The following is a 27,809-nucleotide window of genomic DNA, read 5'->3' on the forward strand; positions in this document are numbered from 1 at the left end:
CTTAAGAAAAGTGAAAAAATAAAGGGATTAAAGGAGATGTTACCATGTGGGCTTGGTTCTACCAGAATTTCATTATGTAAGCTTCAGCAATTCTTTCCCAGTGATTTTAGTGATAGAAGAGTAGCCTGAAAAAGAACCAAGACAGATAAAGGAAACATTGCATGGATGTGTGGGGTTAAGCAGTAGAAGATAATGACGCTCAGTTTAAGGTAGCTCGGGTGTAGTGTGTTTGAAATTTTAAGTGTCCCTTCACAAAATGTCTAAGAAGTGCTTCAACCACTGTTAATAACATAATGAAGGCAGGAGTGCTTTCAGCTCAGTTACAATGGCTGAGAACTCTTTCCATTAGGAGTTCAGAAAATATTAAGGGATCTGGATAACTATGGACTTAAACATAGCCAATTTGCACAACATTTCTCATGCCCCAGGACAGAAAGGCATAATTTTACCTGTGCACACTGTGCTTCACATACAGAAGTAACATGCCTTTCAGTATTTCCATGCAGAAGCTATTTGGTGTAAATCAGTTTTGCCAGTTGAAGCCAAGGTAACAATGTCAGGAGTTTTTTCACTGTTATCTTTCCCTCTTTGTTTTGTGCCTTGCTTTGTTGCGTCTATCACTGAATGTTCCAGAGCTCTCTACAGTAAGCTTGAAAAGTGCTGACCCAAGTCATTTACTGCATCTGCGCTCACAAACAAGCTGTTATTTGGCTTTGGCATGTAAATAAGTCACTGGTCTTTTCATCTTATAGCTGTTAAATAAATGCTACGAACCAAGTCCACAGCAATGATTTCTTGCAGGACGTTACTGAGATGATCACAGAAATATCCCACAACAATTTTACAAAACAGGATGAGTCTCAGCCTGAATTTCATGAGTCTGTTTTTTTCCATTTCCATTCCAATGGGCACTGTGTTTTTGCTGTCACAGACAGGCAGCTAACTCATCCTGACTCACAGAGACTAGGAAAACGAAAACTTCACCCACTCTTCATACTGTCTAAGACAGATGTGTTATAAAGGAATTGTATTTTGGTAGGACCTAGAAGTCCCAGCTCATGTTGTTCACTGTATGTGCACACTTATAGTAACCGCAGTGTGCAGTAATAGAAAATGTGCATATACAGTGGATGCACCATAGCACAGAAATAGCTAGTGGTACCAATATAAACAGGGGAGCTGGTAGCCTAGTTCAAGCTGAAAACCTTGCTGCAGAGTAGGAATAATCAACCCATGCAGACCAATGACAATATTCTATTTATAAAGAGCGCTTATAAATCCACACCTGTGGATTAAAATACAAATACCGAGACTAGAAGGAAAAAACATCATCTTTTTTCTGCAGATGATAAGATGAGGCAGAGATGAAGTGCTTTGTCCAAGATGCCACAAGAATCCTGTGTTAGAGCCAGAACTGGAGACACCCATGTGTCTCAGTCACATGTTATTCCTCACTCTGAATGCAGTTCAGATTCACGCTCTATGCAGATGCAACCCCTCTGACCCAGTAAACTCCATTCTCAACTTTCACCCATTAAAAGGACAGGATCAGACTGTGAGTGTAAGGATGCTGCTGGGCAACAAAAATTGGAAGCTCTGATCTTGATCTCACCTACTAATGACAGGCATTTTTTGAGGGGACTCACAAGGCAGTGAGTTTTGCACTTAAGTAAGGGCTTGGGAGGTGAAACTAATAGGTGCGTCTGTATTTGGCTGAGAATGTAAAGAGCATTTTCTTTCCACTGGTTGCTGGCTTGTAAAAGCAAAAGGATGGAATACATCCAACTTGCAAAACTTGAATACAGTTACTGCTATCTGCAAATGTGTGCCCCTCCCCACTCATGTGAGCTACACAGGCAAAAGAGAATGACACATGTGCTGTTTCCTTTTCCAGTTGTAAAGGGGTCAGGAGCCAGGAAAGGAGAGCCTGAACAAGAGCCGCATTTTCCTGGGCTCTTCCAGCTGTTCTGTTCAATCCCGCCGTCGGTTCTGAGCAGGGAAGAGAGGCTGTCAACACAAATAAGGCATTTTTCAAAGGCGTAAATTATGAGTTACCAAAACAATACGACATCTCAACCACGTGAGTACCCTTATCCCCCCTCCTTGCAGTAAGAGTGGGTTTACCAATCTGACGCTTTAGGAAAGGATTGTCAAATGTGTTTCATGTGAAAGGGAAAAAGAAAAAAAAAAAAAGAATGCCTGAGACTCATCCTGAAGGAGAAAAGTTGCGATGAAACTGTTTTCCTTTTTAATTCTTTGTGTGTGTGTGCGTGCATGTGTGTGAAGAACTGAAACGGCTCTGCAGACTCCAGCTCCTGAATAGAACCAAGCAAACTCAGTAATGTTTCCGTCTAAACCCTGGTTTAAGAAAATTTAAATGTTTTTCCCTCCCTACTCCACCTCCAGGAATGAAAATATAGAGCATTTCGAAAGCTTCCTGATGCTTTTCTAAACTATTAATGGTGCTGCCCAACTTCTGTTTAGAGTCCCAGGCTGTCTGCATGTAACATGAGACGCAAAGCCACAAACGGACCGTCTATATTTAAAGTCACAATGTGTTTCTGCTCTGGAAATGTAGAAACGTGGGCTTAAGGACAAGCAAGTTCGCTTCTCAGCAAGGGAGGGTACAGGAGGGCAAGTTCTCTGCTGGCATAACTCTGCATATTTTAGTGAACTTGGAAAGAGAGTTTGGCCTGAACAGTCAAGTGAACACAGATGTTTAACGGCAGCGTGCCTGCATTCCTTTTGGGTTAGCATAAAAAAAGAAAGTGGAAGAGAAGGGGATGGATTCTGGTCTGATAAACTAAGGAAAGTTTTCACCGCTGAAACAGCAGGACGCAACCCTGTCCTTCATGATTTTGGTATAATCTTTCCTGTTTTAATTTGAGGCAGTAATTTTGTAATATTTTTGATAAACAAACTGCCAATAGCAGAATTGTTTATCGTTCCATGGTATCAGTAATGAAGACAAAATGTACAGACAGGATTGCTGAGAGCTGCTGGAAATTCGGGCTATGCTGTCAGAGTATTTGGTCTGCATGGAGGCTAATGGCAGCGGTGCTTCCTGAGCTTTGAATGGGACAGGCTGATACAGCAGAAACAGCACAGCGAGCAGTAGCTCTGGAATCCCAGGCAGCAATTTCTGTTTACCCTTTATTCCTTTTTGCAAGTTCCAACAAACTCTAAAGATTAGATGATAGGTTTATCTTATACTTTATTCTACATTATTCAGCAGTTTAGGAGATAATGACTTGTTTACTGTTGTTTCTGTTACCGTTTGTTTTCTATTATAGACAGGAAAGCAACAGGCAGGCTAATTCAGGATTCTGAGAGATTGAGTTTACAAAAGCTTGAATAAATGAGTTCCACTGGTGCTCTCAATACATGTGCAGGAGGGTGGTAGTGACTCAGTGAGGTTCATTTTGCTCCTTGTGCAGTATCTCCAAGGGTCCAGACCCTAATTACCATCTCTAGTTACAGACTTGGCCAGCTGACAAGCCAAGGGCCAGTTCAAAACACCAAATAAGTGGTTTCCAATCTATCTAGAATAAGAATTCAGCCTGAAAAATAAAAAATACTCTATTCTTTACTTCCGAAATATTTTCTGTCACTGATTCAGACAGAATGTATCTTATTTCACTTTGTGTCCCTCAGTTTATTGTTTTTGGTGTTTTTTGTTTTGATTATCTGTTTATTTTTTAATTACCTGGATCAGAGAAAGAATAAAATTAAAGATAATTCTGTAACATACTCTGGACTGTACATGCTCTGGTAAAACCAGGGCATTATTTGTATAATGGTTGAAGTTTTGGGAGTCAAGTCTGGAGACGAAGGTCTTATTTGTTAGTAAAATTCCAGTAATTTTTGTAAGTTACAAGACATCAAAAGGCTGGTGTACTACCAGGGGCAGTACAGTACGGATGGCAGATGTTTACCAGAAAGGCAGAGTATTTGGGAAAACACATTTTCTTCAGAACTGTAGTGAAAATCTTTGAAATGGGCGTGAAAATGTATAAAGAATCACCAAACCCTTTGATTAGACTGAATGAATTAATTATTACTGACTATATTAATTATTCCTAGGTACCTGCAGATGAGACTGCAGAGCAGCTACCTACTGATGTAAATTAAGCAGGGTTAAGTTACCTAATTGCTTGTGTTCTTTGCTTATCTCCTTGTGTTCACTTGCAGCTGATAAGGGATTTTTATTAATTCTATAAGTACAGTATGATCCTACCAATCCAGGTGGGAGCAGACTTCTGTTTCAGATTTAAACCGTTCACCTCTGCAAAGACAGCAAACGTATTCTGCTTCTGAATGGAGGTGCCATACCATATAATGTCAGGGAGCCATGCCTGGCTCCAATCCCATCGCTCTCAGGGGGGGTCTCTGTATACTCAGTGGAGAGTTGGGTGAGCCAGTAGTTCAGCCTGCTGATGTTAGGCAGTGTGTAAAATATTTACTCCATCATTCTTCTGTAACGGACATCTGCATGTAGCTAGAATCCAGGAATACCTAAGGAAAGAAGTCTGATAGCAAAGCCAAAAATGGAGCTGGGACCTCAAATCCATTGGCTTGGATTCAGTACAATATTGTGCTCTGAATGTATGTCCATTTTCTTTCTTCTTTTTTTTTCATACCATTATTGTCATTTTTATTGACTAGCCTCACTAAAGAGATGTAAACTTCCCGACTTTGAAACACATAATTTCTAAGTATATCACCATCTAGTGACATATTTGCTTCTTTCAAACTATGTTCAGATGCACAGGAAGTAACTGCCTGACTTATTACAAAATTGGAAGAATTCCACAAGTTGGGCAATCTCTACTCTAACTGCAGCCTTCTTCCTGCCTTCTTCCTGTTGGACTGCAGTGACTCAGTTCTGAGTCAGTGAGCAACATGAGGTGAAGTATTCACATAAGCCAGCATCGCTGGGTAGAAAGTGCAGTCTGGAGAGTCAGTGAGCTATGCAAAGCCATTGCTGGGGTTCAAAGATGTCTATCCCAACAGAGAAGGTGATCAGAAAAGGCAAGACTGAATCTCAAGGGCTGTAAAGTGGTCCTTTGAATGTTCCTGGAGCAATACTTTCACAAGTGGCATGTGGAAAGCTCAAATAGTCTTTTAGCCTTTAAACAGCACTGTTCACTGCTTTGGAGGCAGATCTAATTTCATCAGCCTCAATCACTTGCCTGTGACAGTAACTAACAAACAAAAAATAGGGGCTACTGATTACAAAAACACTGGTCTTCATTGGTAAATCTGTGAGTACTTATAAGTGAGGAAACCTGTAGATTATAATAACCTCCCATTTTTAGCACAGAAGGCTCAAAATGTGTGCCACAAAGCATTTATGTAAATTGAATGCCTCTGTCAGTATATTTGTCTTCCACTACTGTGCATATGAGTTGGAAAATTTGGCTTTATACTCCAGGGTTTCTCCTCAACATCTCAATGCCTGAGATGGGGATGTGAAAGTCTGCAAATTGGAAGGCGCAGAACACACCTGAAATTTCAGTAATTAATAGCAGAAGTGCTGGTGAATTGCTAAACTGGGTCAGAGGACAGATGTCCATTGAGATAGAAGCTTGCTTTTATAAAATATGGACTTTCCAGCAATTCTGAGATCTGCTTCTCGCAAAATAAAAATTAAAAATGGAGAAATTTTCCAACCAACAGTTCACACAATAGGTGTTAAAGATTCAGCTTTGGCTTTTTGTGTTTAAGCGTATTACTAACACAGAATTGTGCCGTGTCTGCATCTCATTGCTGATACTGCTGCACCTTTCTTTCGAGGTTCTTGTGGAACATACGCTGTACCCATCACTGTTCAAATGACTGAGTCCAATCAGCAGAGCCTTTTGTAAAACAGGCTTTGGGGACTGCATTCTCTAATGAAAGTCTGTTTGTGTGTCTGCTCTGCAGAGTGCCTGTCTCTATTGTTGAGGAGGGATTAGTATTCCTATAGCATAGAGAAATTCAAGCCAACAGAGAGATCTGATTGTGTGAGGTGCTGTGCAGTCACTCTTTCCCCAAAAAGCTGGTAGACTACATAGAGATTTTACAGGTAATAGAAAAATGACTGCTTTCCCTGGCTAGTCTTGGGTATGGAAAGTCACCGATAACAGGTAGGAGACAGAAAAAAGAACAGATCCCAACAGATCCAGTGTGCAACAGCTCTCTGCTTCCTACTCTATAATTTTCTAGTACACGCTTGGAAAAAAGATGCAGCTTAGAAGTCATTTAGCAATTGGCAAAATTATTTTGTGGCAACCTTATCCATGACAGTGGGGTTGGAACGGGATGATCTAAAAGGTCCCTTCTAACCTACACTATTTTAGGAATCCATAGTTCTACAAAATACAGTGCTTGCCACAAGGGGGATCTTTGTTGTTTTGTTGTGATGGGTTTTTCAGTTTGATTTGTTTTGTGGGGGAAGAATTAGTTATTGTGTTTTGTTTTTTTTTTGTTTTTTTTTTTTGCTTCACATTTGAGTTGTAATAAGAAATGCATGAAAAATTGGGGTCAACGCAATACTGCAGTGACAAAGGTACCTGAACACCGTAGCCGAGCAGGTACTTGGGCAGCACACAGACCATGCTTTAAACTTATTTCTGAAAGACTTCAGTTCCTAAGTCAAATGAATTTGACAGTTACCCCAGTAATGAGTTCCTGAGAAATCCACCGGCTGCAGAGCATTCTGTAAAACTGCTCTGTGAAAGAAAAAGAGTGGCATTCATTCTGGGTCTGCCAGCAAGTTATAAGCAAATAGAGAAAAGGACTGTTTTCTCTGCATAATTTATTTCTAACGCATAACTCAACTATATCAAGCAACGATCATGCAGCATGATAACAGGCATGTACCTCGTAATTTGTAGCTGAAATCAGATCCATGCTCCTCAATTTCTCCAAGGGTCAGCATGATCTAATTCACACTAGTCTCCTCTCTAATGTTAGCAAAGAAGTCAAACGCACTGTCTTTGCTCTGCTGATCTCTCATTGCAGATGTACCTTGCACGTATAGTTTCACCAATGAGACATCTGGCTAAGTGATTTCTCTCTTAATTAATCTTCTCATCTGCAAAGAAGACCACTTTCTCATATCTGCTTCTCTTCTGACATGTTTCACTGCAGGATTCTTCCTGATGAAGCAGAAAACTTTACTGAAAATCTCAGTGGGTTAAAATTGTTCTGCTGCATTTGTTCTTCTGCACCTTCCCTTTCTTTCTCTTTTTCCATCCTTGAAAAAAATTCAGTTATTTCATGAGGGTCTACCTCTTTCTTCTTCAGATAAGCCCTGAAACAGAGTTAAGCTTTTTATCAGTAAGTTGCAGGGGTGCTTTTGAACACACCCTGTGACAGTTTCATGTTATCGTGAGTGATAAGTTCCTATTTTCCTGGGGACTGCATGTTTAAAATATCTACTTTGAGGAGGCAGTCCACATTACAAAGAGCATGTGTAAAAAGCTTATAGCTCAGCATAATCAAACATCAAGCCTTTATGTATGTGCAGGTGTTTAGATTTGGAAAGACACACTGTTTCAGCAACAGCAAACCTGCAAAATGGATTTGAATTCTTTTTATACAGACACATATATCATACACGCAGTGTATGCATATAAGAAGTTTACATCTGTGTGCAGGCTTACACTTACTTATGTACAGACACCCCTCTTCAGTATTTATGCACTTTTTCACTAATCAGACTTATGGGTATGGAGAGGTTTATTTCCCTAACTACATCTCCATTCACAGACCAACACCCACAAGCTTATCTTTTCCTTTTTATATGAAAGACACCTCCAAAAGCAGCAGAAAAATGACTAGATTTTTAAAGTCTTGGCAGAGGCATAAACTCAACAATGAGGAAGAAAGCAAGAAAGAGGTTTAGGCTATATATAAAAAGTTGGAAAATATTTTTAAAAATCCTTTTTGTATGATACAGTAAAGCATCAGTGAAGCAGCCTTATTCAAACTCTTTCTTGTAGACACCAGATTCAATTCTCTCTCTGCTGACTGTTTATACAGCCTATCAGCTCACAAAGGTGTTGACACTGAATCACTCCATATTTTGAATTTAGGCATCACAGCATTTGCTTTATCTTGTACACCAGTGCAAGACTCACGTCTCCATAAGCAAAAATCTAGAGGAAATCAATTAAATTGCATTCTGTATTTCTGTGTCTATCTCAAAATATTATGAGACAAATGAATTTATACTGGAACAGATGTCACAAATTTTGTTTCAGATTGACTTCATGCCTCTGTGTAATAAACATTTATTCTCTCTATAAAACAACAAAAAAACCCACCTTGCTTTCTTTGAAAAAACATCTGTTAACCTGAAAACAAGGTGCTTCTCATCTCTTAATTGGATATTTCAATCACTTAATAAAGGATGAAAAAAACAGGTGCTGATGGCCAGCTTTAATTAAACCAGATAACTGATAGGTTAAGCAAATAATTCAGAAATCACTTAACACCAGTTATTAAAGAGCTTCACGTTTGAAAAGCAGAGAGAAAAGCATTTCTAGTGGATTAAGAAGAATTAGCGTGAAAATGTCATCCTTGAATTCAGAATATTTGGGGAACTTTTCAAAAATTCTCAATTAACTTCAAAATTATACTATTTTTATATTTCATTTCTATATTCTGAGATCTATGTGTATATATTGCTGAATTCAATTTTGAAGGTTTACTTAATGCATATTAGAGCTAGAAATTTACTAGTTTATTACAAAATCACATTTTCAGTTGAGACTATTATTTCCTGAAACTTTAAAGAAGTCCTTATATAACCAGAATTTGTAATCCAGCAGAGATTGTCCTTCTAACTATACGACAGTTCATTCCAGTGTCATGAGCACAGTCTTTCTGATGAACAGTACAGGGAGCAGAAAATTAAGATTCTTGGTGTATCTTTATGCAAGGATGCTCACAGAGAGCAGACCAGTCTCTGCTTGTTATCTTTCTCTCACAGCTGCCTTCTCAGGTTGTCTAGTTCAGATATCCTCTTCCCCTCTTACCCCCCCTCTTCCCCACCTTCATGCTGGTCTCTTTCTCAGCCTACAGGTAAGGGCTCATATCTCAGCAAAGGAGAGACAGTCCAGTTACTAAACATAATTTCCTTGCTTCTTTCAAGGATGTTCCACAGTCCCAGCAGTGGGAAGGAAGAAAACACAGGCAAGGAAGACATAAATCTTCATTTGTCAAGCAATGCGCTGAGGCCGTGTTTCCTTCGGGAGTTGTCCCCTCTTCCACCACCATCCCTTTTCTCCATTGGTTTCTCTTTGCTCTCCCATCTCCACAACTTGCTGTGAAACTATCTTCCTGCCTCCAGATCTTTCCTGTCATAGGAATTTTCATTTAGAACCTGGGACTTGTTTTTTACATCCTGGATCCCACAATTGGGAGAGTTTATTATTGTCTGTCTCCCTTCAATGTCCATAATAACATCAGCAGACTTCAATTTTGGGAGTGTCTGTTCTACAAAGATCCAGTTTTCCCTCACTGAACACAGTGGGATTTATTTCTATTTTAAGCCAGGCTGTACTATCAGTAACTAATAGCAATTAAGCCCTTGGTAGAAACAGGGGGATGTGCACAGGATTAGTCTGCAGAAAAACCTGCATAAAGCATTGAGCAGAACAGACCAGAAAACAAAACTGCCGTTCAGTGCCATGATTCTGTTCCTGCTTCCTCTTTGCTTTACAAAAAGAAGAACTCAGAGCTTTCTTGTTCTTTTTCAAAATCTCTTGAAAACTTTCAAATTTTTTTTCAAAATGAAGGATGCTTTGCATTCCTGGCCGTGTTTCCTGTCATTCATACCACTCCTGCAGTAGTCATGGAGAAGAGTGGAGTGAATGCCTTCTGCTAACATCAGCATGCCAACACCAGCAAGTCCAGATATAACAGCACAAAGTCAGGGAGAAAAATCATGATCTGTAGGTTGCTCCTTTGCAGATTTTGATCTCCTAATGGAAAGGGACCAATTCAAATGAAACCTTGTTGATTATCTTTGATGTTTTTCCCATTCCCAGTGAGAGGTGACTTCTCCTCCATGGCTAGAACTCAAGCAGTGGTTAGCTTTAGGGCTGTAGATTATAGATTATAGATCTTAAACAAATCCAATTCCAAATGGCAGTCGTGCATGGTGGCTGCATGTGGTGAGATGGGAAAGATGAGCTTGCAAAGCCTTCATAAAGTTGCTGGTTTGATCATAGCCTGACATAGCCAAATTTTTCCTCTATTTCCAGCTCTCTAGTCAATGTCTCCTTCCTGATCGTATCACTAGCAGTTCTTACCATCTTTTCCCTCACATTCTTCCCATTCTTTCTTGATAAAATACAACATTTTTATTTTGCTTTGTTTAGCTGTAAATAACAATTCATCTCTTATTCTATCTACTTTGTAAACAAAAATCACCAAAGAATTGCTTGCCACATCAGTGCCCAACAAGGGATGCTGAACACATCCATCTTCCATGGGAAGATATGATTAATCTTCATGGACGGGTCTTCCCTCATTATGTTGCTCATTCTGGAAGAGATGGAGGCCTCCTGAAACATGAAGATAAAATGCAAAAAAAAAGCCCTTAGAAATGACATCAACTAGTGAAGCATATCAAGTTGGAAGGACTTTAGGGTTTTCTCCTTGAAAATAAATTTCCCCTAAATATATTCATTTATATTCTATGAGATAGTCTTTAGACAGTGGAGATCAAACCAAACTGGAATTCCAGCAGAGTTCTTAAGTGCATTACATGTAGCATGTTTCAAAGCCTTCTGCCTGAACATTTAAGCACCATAGAAGAAGAGAAGTAGCAGGTGGTAATACATGTAAACATGATTGCTCTAATCCTTATACTTTTCAACTTGTCAAAGCTAACTTTCCAGCACAATATATGACAAAGTGCAAAAATAAGGGATGCTGTATGCACATGCATACACACATGGAAGAGCATAAAATCCAGGGTCACCAACCAGCTCTAGATTTTCTTTCAGACACATTTCTGATCTTGTAAATCATTCACAGAAATAAGGACATAGATTTATGCAGAACCTGGAAAATCTGTGCTTGGAGAGAGTGCTGCTTCTGAGGCTGGTGTAATTCTCTGCAGCCTTACTTTTTGGCAAGTAAGTTTCACCCAGGTAAAAGATACAAAATTAGTGACATAGTTTGGCAGGTGATATTGGTGAGTAGGTGGACGATTGGACTAGATGATCTTAGAGGCCTTTTCCAACCTTAATGATTCTGTGATCATACAAAAATGCCATCCATTACAGCTAGTGAACATGCTTCAAATGCAGTTCCATCTACTATCATTACAAATTTCAGTGAAGGCAAAATGATTTATCAGTGGTAAGTCAGAGTTCCCATGGGAAGCAGAAGTGTAGGCATGTAGTAGTGGGGAACAAATAAAGATAGACAGATCCTGTATGATCCCACCAAAGAATATTTCCTGTTGATCTAAGTTCTTTGCACATGTAAATGTTTGTGGCTCCTAAGTTCATTCTTCCTCTAGGACCCTTTTTACCGAAGAGGAGTAAACTAACCCTCCCACTTTTGGCAGGCAGGAATGCAACCAGGGAGATAAATGCTTTTGAATTTTTCTGAACTTTGCTTTTGCTCCTTAGTAAAAGATTTCCCCTTCTGGAAGCCATTAAAATTCGTGAATCTCAGACAAAAACTTTTCTTCCTCCTCCCACATTCTGTGCAAGATGCTTAATGTCTGCATCCTGGGGACATAACCATGAGCTGGAAGCAGAGCACAAGCCAAGCCCTTCTCTTGCATTACCACTGTTCTTTGCCTTCACTTGGGATGAACGAATCCTTTCATCTTATCTGCATTTGAGTCGTGTCAGAAGGTTCATGGAGCAACAATGGGGGGACAGAGATGGTGAAACAGTTTTAAAAGTGTCATTTCCTAATAAGTCAGGCTCGGCTTTAAGCGCTGACAGAAAAAGCAGGAGCAGGACAGGTACAACAGTTTGACACAATTTTACGATGAAATGCAGCATAAAATAGTGGACTTTACCCCCTTCACGACTTGCACTTCCTTTAAGGAAAAAGTCATGTCTTTGCTCCCAGCTGTTCTGAGTCCTCCCCAGGCAGGAAGAATATCCTGTGTCCTGTGTTCTCCAGGGGCCAGCAGCAAAGCAGAGGGAGGAGCATGGCTTCCACCTCCCTGCTCCCTCTGTTCTGTTCTTAAGTGATGTGATCCTGAAGCACTGGGAAGATCTCTCTCCCTTCCAAACATGATGCAGCTCACATAGGACCCCAGCAGCTGGTGGAAGTGGCCAGAGGGGGAAATACAAGCTATTCCCTTTGGAGGCCTCAGAGCCTATTTTTGTCAGGTATGAAATTGCAGTCACTGGGGGAGGGGAAGTAAATGTCCTGTGATTAAAGATTGCGTCTATCATTTCTTCCCGAGAGAGGGGTGTATTTTCCTCACTGGATGAGAAATTGAAAAATCGAATAAGTGTTGTTTTCTACCTAAACGATTTCCTTCAAGATAACAACTGAGAAGAAGCTCTCAGACCCTAAGGGATGTAACCTCCTGTTCATGCACACAGCAAGATTCAGGGCTTGTGAGAGGCTGAAGGAAGTCTGCCATGGAGATACGGAGATGCTGATGTCCAGCTTAGTAAACAATTGTGCTTGCTGCTGTGTGCCATATTGAGGTAGCAGCTTGTTATCTATGGGCAAAAGCATCTCTTATCCCTAAAAGGATATGTACATCTTCTCCCTCACACTATACATAACTCTAGGTGGAGGGGAGATGTAGAAAGAAATGCAAAATCAGTGCAAAGATATGGCATGAAACTGTGGCTGAGGGTCATATAATCTCTTCAGATTCTCAGGGCACACTTCTCTGTCTTTCCTGTTCCCCATCCTTGTTGGGATATTTCTTATCTACCTTCTAGCTAATAGGACTTGGTAAAATTTTTCACATCCCTTCATAGACATCGCATGATGAAGCAACATCGTGGGTTTGCCAGACCTGCCTGTGTTTCCCATGGCTCTCTCCAGCTGGTTATCTTAAACACCAGTATTAAGAAAAGGAGAACTTCTTTCCCAAGGACACCATCACCTCTGTTAAAGCATCCAGGAAAAGTGGTTGCCAAGATCAGTTTGATCCTGATGGCACTGAGCTTTCTCACTTAATCAGACCTTAAATGCTTTTACAGCTCTGGCCATGAACGTGTTGTGAGAAGCACAGAGCTGATGGGCCATTTTCCCTGTTAGTCATCTGATGGAAAGTAAAGGACAGCCATCTAGGAGGTCTGAAACACAGCAAATTCTTGAACCTGAATTAGTATTTCAGTGTTTATAGAGGTGTGCTGGGTTACAAAAGCCTTTGCACTTACCAGAGTTTCTGCTATGAAACACTTGAACTTCTTGCTCAAAGCTTGGCAGAATTGAGCCTCACCTCCCCCTCTTCCCTCTCCTTGAATGAGCTCTTTTACCTTGTAATTGAAGGAATTCAATCCTGGGAGATCAGCGCTGCTGAAGGCACGGCTTGTATCAGGGAATGAGGCATCACCCCACCCTGCCCAAATACCAACGACCAGGAGGTTAACTTGGTGGATGCAGAAAGAGTCATTCAGGTCTGAGGATCAAAAGGAGAGGAGAGAATCAAAATTGAAAGGCATTGTGAAACTTGGGACTGTTTTATTTACCTCTTTAAGAATTCTGTTCCATCTATACAGAGGAAACAATACAAAAGGGATGTGGGCTCTTCTCTTTGATTTGTAATGGATACACACTTCTGACTGAGCCTTGCTCTGAAGTACAGCACAGCTCCCCCCGAACATAAACTGCAGCTAACACATATCTCAGGGCGGAACTTGGCTCTTAAACAGAGTTTAATGGGAGTCTGTTCTGGCTGAACTCTATGGATGACTTCATATTTTCCAGGGCTGCGCTGGTGCTGTTGGCTCATTCTTTTTTTTGTTGTTGTTGTTTTTTCTCTCTCTTTATAATAATAGGTGTTTCAGTGGAATAAATTGACCTTCTGATACTATTCCAAAGAACACTTCTTTGGAGATGATTATAAGTAGTTTGGGGATGTTATAAAAAGGACATTGAAAAATTTTCAAGCACTTTCGTGATTGCTGAGAAGGTGTGCCTTCTTTTTCAGCCTCTAGCATCAACTGGTGAAAAAATCTGGGAACTGGAAAAACAGAAAGGATGAGCAGATGCTGCATCTGGTGATCTTAATGCTGGAACACCAGTTCTATCATGTTTCTAATATTTATAACATGGATTTTTTTTAAAGATTTCACCACTGGCCAATTTTGCAGTTGAAATTTATGGGAGATCTGCCACTAACTTCAAAGGGACCAAAAGCAGCATCACAGAGCATGCTTTTACAAATTGTACCTTGCATGTGTGCAACTCAGTATTTCACTTCGTGTGTTGGAAAGATGTCCTGCTTTGCTTCATGTGTAAATGAGACAGGAAGGATTGCTGTTGGTGTTAGCTGCTGATTCAGCTATGGCAGAGCAACATCCCTCCAGACAGGCAGGCAGGCAGGGGGGAGCAGAGTCACAGAGTGCTTGTTTGTACAGTTGAAAGAGGGCCCTTACTTCTATACGTTCTTACACAGAAAATACCATGCCCTCAACATTTGCCAAGCCACTGTATTTCAAAGGAGTCACTTGTCCATGAAAAACTGGAGTTTTCTGTTAAGAGCAATCTAATGAGGAATTACCCAGCTTTTTCCAGCTCTTTTTCACCTTGTGCTTCTCTTTTAGGGGAACCTGTTCGAGTACAGATTAATAATGTACTTCACTTGCTTGAGAGTGCATTCCTGCCTTCCTCTCTGTCTACACAAACCCCATTCCTCTCCACAGAATAACTGACAGTCAGACCACACACTGACTTTGAATCAGTTTGCCAATAAGTAAATACCCCCTGCCTCTTTCTTTTTAGTGGGCCAGTTTTCTGCTGAATCAGCTTGAATGGAAAAGAGTTAGCAGCAAGAATGCACTTTTCAGCTGCAATATAGCAAGCATCTCAAATCACAGCAATTCACCCTCAGCTTTCCTGCATGTACATTCCATATATTTAGGAAAGGATCAGTCCAAGGGCTTTGCAGTAAGCCAAAAATATGGTGATTAGAGAAGTGCCTTTGCAAGCATTTGTTGCTATTGAAAAGTACTAGACCATATTTCTTTGCTTAATGACACACATTAATCCTCCATTGAAATTGCCAGGGCTGTCCAAGTTGAATTTGGCTTTAAAGATTTAAAATATAGTCCAAACTATAAAAATGTAATATTCTGACCAAACAAGAAGCTGAAAAAAAAAATCTCAGCACTGTGTCTTTGGCTTTTCCTTTTCCACTAGAGACATTGCCTATATTCTTTGAATCTGCTGCAAAAAAAAAAAGGCAATTTTAATTGATGACCATTATATGAACATCATCCAAGTACTTCCACCCACTGCCACTTCTGTTTTCAGTCCAGTTTCCTAATGAAATGAGTCTTATGAGTTCCTGCTGTCTATCTGTCTGCTTAATCATCTGTTCATCCATCTGTCACTTTTCATCAAGAACTTTTGTATCCACTAACCAGTTTCAACCAGATTCGAAAGAGAAGCAGAAGCCTCAGAGATTATTATGGCCCTCGAAGTAGTATGAAAGTCAACGTTTGTCTAGAAAGAGACAATCAAGAGATAAGTAACACAAAAATGACTCCTTACTAGAAGATGAACCTAAATAGGATTCTTTTCTATTTAGGAGTGTATTAATATCCAGTTTAAGCAAGACAAGTTTGCTTCAGAAAATATGTATGCAAGATAGTAGGCCTAATGCAGAGACATATATAATGCAGAAACATATATCAAGAGTCTATTGGAGAGAGATCTGGCATTGCACATGTCAAAAGCTTTATGAAAAAGCTCTGATTACCTTTAAGAAAGGCTAAGCCGTTGGTGCAGGTTTTGCAAAGGAATGGCTGAACAATGCTAAAAGTAATAGTTGGGATTTATTTTCCCTAATTATAGACTCCAGAAACCCAGGCCTCTTATTTAAGCCAGTCTTCTATGTTAGCTTCCTAGTTGATGGGAAGAGAAATTCCCATTCCTTCCCCCAGGATTCATCACACCTCTGCAAGAGCTGAATCGATTTTCCTGCAAGGGGTGTCCTCTGTGCAGCATCTGTGAAGACAGCACAGATCACCTAGACTCCCTTTCAGGGATCAAACATCTCACCAAGCCGATTATTCTTTCCACCTAGATGCTACTGACTGTTTACTGTTCGTTAAGAGAGAGGAACGTTATTAATGAATTTCTAATGAATCTCACAACAGTGTAAATTCGTCAATGAAAAATATTCCGTATATGGCTCCAGTTCAGGCTTTTTATGCTCAGCTGTTAAAGTCTTCAATATGCTGTTTGTCAAATCATGCTAGACAACTGTCCAAAAACAATAGATAAGCAAGAATTTCTTTTTCTATTTTTTTTTCCAACAATTATTGCACAATCTGTCCAGAATTGCTCAAATGACTGATAGATATTAAAGAAGTTTTACTAAAATTGCTCAACTCAATTCAGACAGCTTGGACTGATATATATAAATGCTTTTCAGATAATGAAACAGGCCTTCTCTCTTTAAATGCAGCAGATATGCAAAAGAAATCTGCATATTCATTGCAGAATCCTTGGAAAATGGAAGTGTTTTTGCCGTGAGCTATTATTTGCCTTGCAAGTTTCTTAGGTGTTTCAATACGTCTTATTTTCTTTGTTTAATATGTTCAATATTTAAAGCATTAGAAAACTTGTTTCCACTGCAGATATCTCCATTAATAATACTAACCTCATCAGTGTTCCATGAAAGATCTCTGTGTCCCTAAAGAGCAAATGCTAAACATCCTGACATTTCTACTTGCAGTGCTTTGCAAACAGTGCCTTAGGCTAGCACTGGTATAGGAATTGAATGTAGCTGAATACAATTCATACCAAATAAGCAAGGGGATGCAGTACAGACTGCTCTTGTTTCCAAGAATTATCACCTGTAGAACCACTTTGCAACAAACTATTGGTGGTGAGAATGAGACGTAGAGGAAGAAACCTGCCCCTGTTGGAAAAATTACTATACTTTTCCAAGGAAGGTAGCTAGACTCTAGATTCTTCAAATTGTCAGGATAATATCTTTGTACATAACTGCAGGCTTTCACCAGGTACCAGATGATTTCTAGGTCGCATGACCTGTAATTTAGGCACAAGGTCAAGTCTTTTCATCTCAAAACTAGAAATAGACATTTAGCAGCCTTAATAAAGTAATGGCCACATTTCTTTCTTTTCATGTCTGTGTTTCTTAGAACAAGCTTTTTGCTAGCAGCAGAACCAGGGAGACGCTCTTACTTTTGGATTTATGTCCCTGACTGCTAAATCCCACCACTGCATACAGTGGCTCACTTCCACAGCATCTCAGATTGGGAATGGAAAGTACATTGCTGCAGCTCCTGTTTACCTACATGCATGACCACTGGACGGCATGTGGTGACTGGTCAACAAGTTGCTGCTAAACAGAGCTTAGAATTGCTGAGTCCTCACTGCCTTTCCTTCACTGCTGGTCTAACCTGATCTTCTTTTTCTCTCCAGCCTACCGTTTTCACAGAAATTAAGGTAAAGTGTTTGTCTTTGCCTGCTCTTCCTTCAAAAGCTGAAGAATGGAGCCAAGATTTCCAAAGGTTGTAAGGACAGATATACAGGCACAAAGGAAGAACAGATATATCCCTAGACAAAGGCAGGGCAAAATGATGCCAAAGGATATTTGAAGGAAATATTTAGAAAAAAAACAGTTCTTCTTGTCTTAGTTGAGGGGACTAACTTTGGCTAATGTTTGTCTTCAGTCGTACCGCACCCAGAAAAATTGTGTTTCAGATGTAATTTAAATCTTACATAGTTGTTAAGGTTATAAAATCAAGCTCAGTAATGTGAAGAAATATGGAAATTACCTTATACTCTGCTGACACCATCAAATGTCCTGAGAATCAAGACAGGCTGGTAGACCTGTTAGGTACACATTAAAAAACATCTTGGTAAATAATTACACACAGTTTAGCGGTCGAACTCTCTTAATACATCATGTAACCATCTACACAAATGAAGGAACTATCAATACATCTCCTAAAAGACATCTTAGCCTCTGACTTCCCACTGAAAGGTTCAAATTTTTGTGCTTACCTTTCTAACATGCAAAGTTTAGGTCAGTGCAATGTGCTTTTTCATGGACTGTTTCTCAACTGTTCCAAGTAAAGTATCTGATACATGTTGTGAGATGAATTTTCACTTATATCCATCCTCAGCTACTTTGATTACCTGACAATGGTTAATCAATTGATTCCTTTCCATTCAGTGCATTATTTTGATCTCAGTGAATGAGCAAATGGCTGTTTTGTTTCCATTTTGATTCAGCAAAAATGACTAGAGCTTGAAGATTTTAAAGGAATCAAGTCTTTGAAGGAAAGTCAGTCATAAATTATTAGGCAAATTCTCTAGCTATTTGGTGTTTATTTCAAAAGTTTCCTCAAAAACAAATGCTCTGTTCTAATGAGGAATGGGGAGATGGAAGGACACATACTGGAAGACTGTCTGAACATGGACCATAGCTTCTGGATTGATTTTTACCCCATTTGTTACTCCTTCTTTAATGAAGCAATAACAGATCAATTTATCTTCCCCAGCAAGATGTGCATTTCGAGTGTGAGCCAACTTTCTTGTGGAGGAGAAATCTGCCCTTTCTAAAGGGGAAAAAGCCATTTAAATGCTCATACTGGATGTACTGTGCTTAATTGACATTAGAATATGTAGTTGATATTCAGCCACTTTAAGTGAAGGAGTTAATTACTTCTATGTCAGTCTCTAGTAAGTGCAAGCAAAACTATGTCTATGTACACATATATGTGGCTCAAACTTAAAGGGGTTTTATTAGTTCCTTCTGGAAATGAACAGATATGTTTGACTTGGTTTAAAAAAATCTGTGCTTTGTTTAGACTATGCATCCCTTTAAGCAAATTTCTTAATTTTCAGCCAAAATTTTTATTTCAAAATGTCAACTATCTGTTCAGTTTTAAGAAAATCCTTATCTTTTGCAATTAAAATAATTTCTCATATTTTATGATCACTTTCACCTTTCTCCTTCTTATCATTAAGGGCTTCATAACAATACTTTTTTGACAAAATCTCCATCTCTGACTTTCCCAAAATGCCAAGTGAAGCTCAGTTTAACAAAAGAAGAAGAAACTATGTTGATGATGCCATTGCCAAAATCAAAAGTGAACTGCTGAAATTATGTGGCAATACTAACCTAATTAAACTAATTTAATAATGCCCTTTATTCCTCTCTGAATTACACAGTTTGGAAACTTTTGAACAAGCCTTGATTTTAATTGAATAAGACAGGATTTTTCCTTCTCAGAATTAATGACAAAGTACTTAGCTAGGATAGCAAAGGGATTGAGCATGGTACATTTTTATACTGTAGATATTTCTATCTGCTTTATTTAACTCAAACGTGGCACACAGGCCATTTACTTACCCAAAAGATCATGTGGCTGTTGTACCTCACCATTATTATCATTACAATAATTTAGAACATAAATGGCAGCCAAATTATTCTGTCTCTTGTCCAGATTGACAGATAAGAATCTGTTCCTTAATTCTGAAAGAACAGCCTTGATGTGTTTCATTATCTAATAGGAGATGGTGATGGCCTTTTCAGCAGAATGTGTTAAATTGACGGGTTCAGACCGATGACCCTTTGGAATAAGAGATGCCAGCTCTGGCTAGGCATTACACACTTAGTGCAAATATTAAAATAGGTAATTACTTTTTTTTTTTTTGCTCTAGGAAAAACTCAGTGTGATGCATCTGATATTGGAACACAGGCTAGGGAGCAACTTAAGCAATTAAGTTTTCAGAAGTTTGTTCTCATTTTACATGTGCAGCCATAGAGAACTAGTTCTAACTATAGTTTGTAAATTAAATCAGTATGTTAAGGTTAATAGATTAATGATTTTCTCAAGAATGCAATGTGTTGGCAAAGCACAAATATAAGCCAAAGGGCAAGTCAGACATACAATGTTTTCATAAACAAGGGGAGACATTGAGACTTCATAAGATTTTCAGTATTATGGCAAAAGATATACTAAGAACTGCCTTTACAGTCAAAAGGATTGGTCACTGCAGAAGCGCACACAAGGAACACAAAGAGTCCTTGAGGGAATAAAAGTTAAAATATTTTTTAATATAAGGAATGTTAAAAGAGAAAAAAAATGGAAAAATGATTAAGGATTGAACAGTTGCATTAACTTCCTAATGGTATCTATAGATTCAGAAGCTTAAAATATGTTACTGAATCCAAACAAGCAGCATACTATCATCTTCAGCAATAGCAGTGATGAATGGTTTGAAATCCCATTCAAATTCCTTAGATAAAAATGTGATCACCCTTTAAAATTAAGACCTTTTTAAATAAGGCAAGATTTGTATGATATCTTGTATTATGCCAATTGACATACACACAAAAAAACAAAAACAAAAACAAAAAAGACACAGTATAGTAGACTCTTTGTAGCTACTGCTGAGTAAAGTGTGTTTTATTAGTCTCAAGTTACAGTTAAAATTCTTTCAAATCAAATCTATAATGTGTGAAAGATCAATCAATAAAGAAGTAAAATCTTTCTCTCAACTCCTTTTATATGTGGGCTGAATCGTGAACTGGATCTTATTCACTTTGAACATATCTCCTGTTTATCAAAAGTCCACAGATAGCTTGTATGAATATTTAAGACAAAACCATTAAACATTAAGTAGCTGAATTTCCAAGGTACATTTCAGCCTACAGATTGCTTACTCATTGCTTGCTCTGTAGTCAGTATCTGGGGTGGCTCTGCAAAGAATATGGAGACTAAACTAAAGCTGGGTTGTTCCTCACCTGTAAGGTGAGCAGCAGTGTTTTTCATACAGAGGTAATGTGAGCCTATTAAAGAGGAGAGTGTGTTTCCTAGTTTGCATGCCTAAGAAAGCCCTAAGAAGAGAAGGGCTGCATAACAAGCTCAGCTCATCATTCCAGTGGATTAAATGACTTTCAAGTGTTTCTTGTGCAACAAACATGCACATCAAGAGAGAACGCGGGTTGCCCAAGGAAGCACTTAGAGACCAACTTAAGTGTAACTTAGCAGCCAAGACTTCTGAGATAATAACCACAAGCAGGCAGCAACAGAGCATCATATTAAGGGTTGGCTTAGGTTTCTATGAATCAGAAGAATAAGCTTGTGGGCAGGAAAATCCTGAAAGGCAGGAGCAGCAGCAGTGCTGCTTCAATAGTTTCAAGTGGCTTTGTAAATTATATTGCAAAAGCAGCTTATCACACGTAGATATCTGCCTACTTATTCAGCTTGACTCATCCACTCCAAAACAGCAGTGTAACTGGACCACAGCTGTAAGGGATTCATTATAATCTAAGTTGTAAGGCTGTAAGCTCAGGCTTTTCTTTGTATATTTGATACTGCAGAGCAGTAAACACTTGTCCTACTTTGAAGCTTTATCATAGGAAATAACAGACACTGAGAAGTTTGAGTTAAGGTATATGTTACCCCATCAGGTTGTCCTTTGGATTACACAGCAGAATCAGAATCACAGAATATCCTGAGTTGGAAGGGGCCCATAAGGATCATCAAGTCCAACTGATGTAAAGAAACTGTCACAACTGGCAGGAGCAGCATATAAAAAAGTAAGAAGAGTGCTGAACTTCAAATTTTTTCACTGCTGGACTTGTCTTATTCAAACAAGTGCTCCTCAGCAAAAATCAAATGAGGGCAGTTTGAAATAAAAGAAAAATCAAAATTAATAAAAGTCAAGTTTTATTTCAAAATCATGCCTAGAGTAGAAGGTTTAACAAATTTACTAGAATTCACTGGAAAAAAACTGTCACTGGTTACATTAACATGAAAGCTAGTTGTACCGGGTTTTCACTTTAGAGGTCTTAAGCCAGAGATCTACTTGCAGTATTTCAGACTCAGAAAATTTCCTGGGGTTTTCAGAGGCTGCTGCCTTCTCGGCATGATTTGATTGATGAGAATGAGGCAGGTAGCAATTGTTGTTCTACTGCAAAATCTTATCTGTAAACTTAGGGACAGAACTGGAATTCGATGAATTTCAGGTCATGGCACAAAAGCATTTTTCCCCTTCATTCTAGCTTTTAGAAACTTGCTTTTCCAACACTAGGCAATTTGATTTCTATGTTCTATTCTTGATTTAGGCAACCCATTCTGATGGCCAGGGTTTTTAAAAACTTTTGATTTTTGCGTGTCATGGTAACCAATGGCACTAAATAACAACACTATGTAAACACATTTGAGACCAGATTGCAGCTATGGACGAGGGCCAGTATAACAGTGAGAGGAAGTTTTACAAGGACAGTTTAGCAGTAGATAACAAAATATGTCCTTGAAACAAAGGAAAATAACCAAAACAGGTGCAAAAGCAGTTAATGAAATATAGACCTTTGAGTGCTCTGTGTGTTAACAGCAGAATGAAGAAGGAATAAGGTGATCTGGATGGTTTCACCTCTACTCTGGGAAAATGACCTTATTTTCTTTAGTCATTTTTTGTAAAAGATGATACCATTAGAATCTTGAATGACACTGATACCTTCCCCCCACCTCGAAATATTATTATATTGCCATAGAATCACTTAAGACTTTCAAGATCATCAAGTCCAACCTCAACTTATCTGTACTACCCTAACAACCCACCGCCAAATCACATTTGCTATGTACCACATTCCTATTTCCTAGTTGGAAATACCAATAATATCATGTCACCCAGTGCAACATCTACTCTTTTCCTGAACACTTCCTGGGATGGTGACTCCACCACCTTCTTGAGCAGCCTGATCCTGTTTTTCGACAAAGTGAAATCTTAAGGGCTGTGAAACAGGTACTAAGGATAACTGTCTCCCTTTCCTCATCCTTGCTTCATAATTGATTTAGGGAGCAGACCTTGGAAAATTCTGATCACTGATGGCTGCAATTTCCTGGCACTCCAGAAGTTGCAGCAAAACCCAGTCAAGGACAGGTAAAATGTAAATGCACCAAAGAAAAGTAAGACTTTCTCATACTTGCAGTAAAATGAGAGCCATGCTGAATGAAGCTTTATGACACTGCTAGTGATTTGCTGAATGGCAGAACATTGATAAACTGCTAACTACACAATAGCTCAAGATGGGACCAATGTTCTGAAAACTTAGCACAGTATTGAAATGAAAACTTTTCTGCAAAGTGATGATTCTGTAATCCATTATCAAAAAGTACTTCTGTGCTAAGTACTAGAGATAAGACACCTGCTTGTTATCTGGGCCTGAGAGACACATGGGAAGAATGGAAAAGAGCTGACAGTTACTCACTTACCTTCTTATAATTAAAGGGATAATGATTTGATCCAGAATTAATGTTTGGAAGCAAGCTGTGTAGCTAGGAAAGTATTTCAGAATTCACACCTTTAAGAATTTTATTGTTGTAGAGGAGCTTGCTTCTTTGGCATGCAGTATATATTTATTGTATTAAGAACTACTCCACAGTTTGACCTTGAAGCAATTAATCCCTTCTGAGGCACATGGGTTTTCAATGGATGTACACATAATTAGAGTTTTTAAATTACACAAGGCGTGCCCAGTCCTTCCATCAGGATACAGCCAGAAGAAAATGTGGGAAGAACTTCTGTGGGAGAGAAAAGGTCTTCTCCTTTCCAGAGGAAGCACTTCACATGACTGTGAAGAATGTATAGAATCCCATCAATTTGATATGAAACTGGGCACAAGTAAGAAGAAAGCTTCTGTGAGATTTTTCCTTGCAAGGTCTGTCACAGATCTAGCAAAAAAGCCAGAGTCAGCCACAGTGCCACTGTTGAATTTATGAGAGGATTTGGTATTAGCATTTTTGTTTTCAAGAGAACTTTTCTATCTGTTGTATATATTAATAAGGAAGAAAGAAAAAAAAAAATTAAAAAAAAAAACAACTCACCCAAAGCTACCTGCCTTGTTAGGAAACTGACAGCACTTAGAAATACATAAACAGTACAATAATACACAAAGAGTGTCCCGTCATAAAACTAGCATGGACAAAAACCAAGAGTTTATGACCTTCCCAGACACACACATAATTCAGGAGTAAATGGGTTGATACCAGTGATGCGAGATAAGGATCCGAAAACAAGACTGTATGTTGATCAGCTACAGAGATGCTGGTTAGGAAATGCTTATCTATGTGAATTTACTTTCGCTGAAGGTTTGTGTCAGATAAGGAGAGCCAAATTCTCACTGCTTTTTAGAATTTGCTTTTCCACTCCCCTTTAAAACACTTTGCCTATTTGTTAGCTGTTTTGAATGTTTCTAATAAGCGTTATAGTTCAGATTAGAATCTTTCACCTTACAGCTTCTCCGTTCAATCTCCCACCCCTTAAAACGATGTGGTCAAATACTTCTCCCTAGGTTTCAATTTGCAAAAATATGTTTGTTTGTTTGTTTAAGAATTTATAATCCAGTAAAGAAAGTAATTTGATTTATCAGAACCAAACTCAGACTTAATCCAAATGAGGACTGTGTTTAAAGCCATACATATAACATGACGTATTGTAAGATTAAAAGTAAATGCTAAAATTAAAAGCAGAATATTGCAGGCAAATAAGTAGTAATTAAAATCAAAAGAACTAATTTGATTTACAAAATCCAGACCACAGACTGAAGAGCCATACAGAGAAAAGTAAATAGGTGCTAACTTTTTTTCCTCCACAAAAACCTGCCTTTCTGAGAGTAATCACAGTACCTGATGCCCTTAATTTAATCATTCACTGGAGGATGTTACAGGTAAGTGCTCATAATACACAGTATGTGTTTCCCTGAGGACCACAATAGTTTGCATAATGTGCTAGTTATTTTTTATCCAGTGTTATGGTGACAGAAAACAGACAATTCTAATGAGATGTTTTATAAATGTATTTTGCTAACAAGGGATCTTATTTAAGTTCTGAGTTTCGGAGGTTAAAATAATACAGCTCTGCTAGAACAGTCACTGCTGCTACGTGTGATCCAAGTCCTTTTTCTTTAATTAACTTTTGTATCTTCTCATCTATTTATAGATGGGGATGTTGAGAATTCCTCAGCTGGAGCAGATGTGGCTGTGATTGGAGGTAGGAAGCAGGCTGTACTTAGCAGAACCATTAGAATTAAAACAGCAGGTTGGTTGCTTTCCTGCATTTTGCAAAACTCCTACTTTGCTGACAAGACAACAGGAGCAGCACAATTAGAGTTAATTAGGCCAGTGGGAAATCTATTCCCACAGGGGCTATTGGCAAAGATAATGAGATAAGATAATGAGCATGAACCATTGAGCTGTACCACCTCCATCTATTCCTTCTTTTAGGACAAAATATCCAAACACCCAGTAGCAAAGTCAACCTCTGATATTTCTCATCATTCCATGGACCAAGACTTTCACACAATACAAAATTGGAATGCTGTCTTTGATTTGAGCAGGCTAACTGTCACCAGCTGACCTTTTATTCTTACAGAACGTGCCACAGAGCCCATCCTAGTGTTCCATTAAAAAACCCTCATGCATTTAAACTAAATACAGTTGTCAGAAGAAACGAGCAAAGCTATGTTCACAGAGAGAACCCTGTCTTTTTACTTTTATTGTGTTTGTTCATTTCATGCTAATGCGCTAATTTAAGTTATTCACAAGGGGGTATACCAATCATTAGTGCAAATTGGTGAGGCTCTGCTATATTTCCCTCAGGTCCCATCTCACGTACCTTTAATTTCAGCTTTCTATGAACAAGTAGCAGGTAAATTGATTTGTACTTAGTCCCTCAGGCTTATTAATATTGTGCTATATCTAAAGCCTATTAAAACCTCTTGTGTCAAGGGATACCAGCCCGAAAAATTGATGAAATCCCCACCATAACTGAAATATCACTGTAAACCTAAAGTTCCCAGTATGAGCAATTTAATTTCTGCCAGCAATAACTTTGCTTTCCAGAATCAAGCACCATAAAACCTGTGGGATGATGTTGCAGGCATGTTTTTTAAGATAGAGTTATTATTTCTATTCACCTTGCTAATATTCTGTCCAGACCCCCATCTTCATGTCAGTACAGTATCTGAACTTAGTTTACAGATGCTCCTAAATGTAGAGCTTTGGAGACAATCTCTTTACTCATATCTTGAATACAGGGAAGAAAAGAGAGACACTCTCTATACAGCTGTCATTGTCACTGTGGAATTGTTCTTATTTCCAGAGAACAATTCATCTGATCAAACACAAACTTCTATTTCTAGAAGAACAGGAATCATCCCCTCCATATCACTGACTGCAGAAGCAGTCGGATGGGACTAACTCAAACGGAACCGTCTCTACCATAGATGCCTACAATTAGTCAGATGAGTTCCTATCCACTGCATTCTCACAGCAGCTGCAAAATCCACATATGGGATTTTCCTAGGAATACCCTCTTGTGGTGCTTTTCATTTTCCTTAAATGCTTGGTTTACCCTTTAATCCCCTTCGTCCTGGAGTCACATGAATATAGAATCAGCTCAGTATCATGCACTTGTACAGAATAGCAGCTATAGAAGAACATCCAAGTTATACACAAGTGCAAAAGGAAAAAAAAAAAAAAAAAAAAAATCAAAATTGAATAAATCAGCTTCATACTATCTTATTTATTGTCAAGATTCTTAAAAAACTGATTTTATCTGACAGGAGGGTACACAACTTGTAATTTTTTAGCTATGAACTTGTCAGTGGTGCCTTTTTTGTTCTGGACTTCCGCCTTTCACAGGGAAAAAGGGAAAAAAGGAAAAAAGGAAAAGACTCTGCAAAGTAAGGACACAAAGCAAAGCCAGGACATAGGGTGTTCACTGCACAGCCATTCCTGGAGTCTGGAATTACCTTCCTTACCTAGGAATGCTTTCATTCATAGTTCAGTCCCATGTGAGTTTGGGGTTACCTGTGGAAATTTTTGTCCAGTCAGCATAGGGATAATAATTAGTCTTAGTCTAGGAAATGTAGAAGTTCTACCCACAATCCCTCCTAGGTGTCACTTTCATGTTTACTGCAATAAGATTTTCCTAATTTGAGCACAACATGACATGACAACTCCCAAACAGAGAGCAGTACTGCAGGCACATGGCTCCTGCTACTTGTTGAATATCTCCAAAGAAATGTTCAGTGCCCTTTACTCCTCCTGAAATTGAGTACACTCACTGGGGTAGGATCAGGCTGCCCGCACATTCCCCCAGATATATACTACCACTGGGATGGCAGTGAATTTTTGAATGGATTTCCAATGAATTCAACAAAATCAAGCTATTGATTTGAAAGAAAGCTATCAAGAATTTGACCTGCATTTCTGCAGTATGTATATCCCATCTGTGTTCTTCAATTTGATCCTTTCAGAATCTTTTCTAACCTCAGCCATTACAATTTGTGAATATCTTACATTACGCAGATTTTTTTTCTGATCAAGTAACTCAAGCTGTGATGCCTGCCTGTAATATGCTGCTTGTATTTTATTACTGACAGTAGTGCTTTTCCTCTAGGTGTGATAGCTGCGGTGGTATTTGTCCTCATTTGCCTGCTGGTTGTGATGGTCCGGTACATGTACAGGCATAAGGGCACCTACCACACCAATGAGGCCAAAGGAACTGAGTTTGCTGAAAGCGCTGATGCTGCTTTGAAAAATGACCCTGCTCTCCAGGAAGCTGTGGATGAGAGTAAAAAAGAATATTTCATCTGA

At 38.9% G+C, this 27,809-nt stretch overlaps 1 protein-coding gene across 1 annotated transcript; it reads left to right on the forward strand.

Annotated features, from left to right (window-relative positions):
* Positions 1-2,046: 2,046 nt before the first annotated feature.
* GYPC (glycophorin C (Gerbich blood group)) lies at positions 2,047-27,809 on the forward strand (the record flags this gene model as incomplete). The annotated part of the gene is made up of 3 exons (XM_079539330.1): positions 2,047-2,080; positions 25,150-25,200; positions 27,613-27,809. The coding sequence occupies 3 exons, from the start codon at positions 2,047-2,049 to the stop codon at positions 27,807-27,809; spliced, it is 282 nt and encodes a 93-aa protein (XP_079395456.1).

The sequence above is a fragment of the Tetrao urogallus genome (assembly GCF_951394365.1).
Source record: "Tetrao urogallus genome assembly, chromosome: 8".
NCBI classification, from domain to species: domain Eukaryota; kingdom Metazoa; phylum Chordata; class Aves; order Galliformes; family Phasianidae; genus Tetrao; species Tetrao urogallus.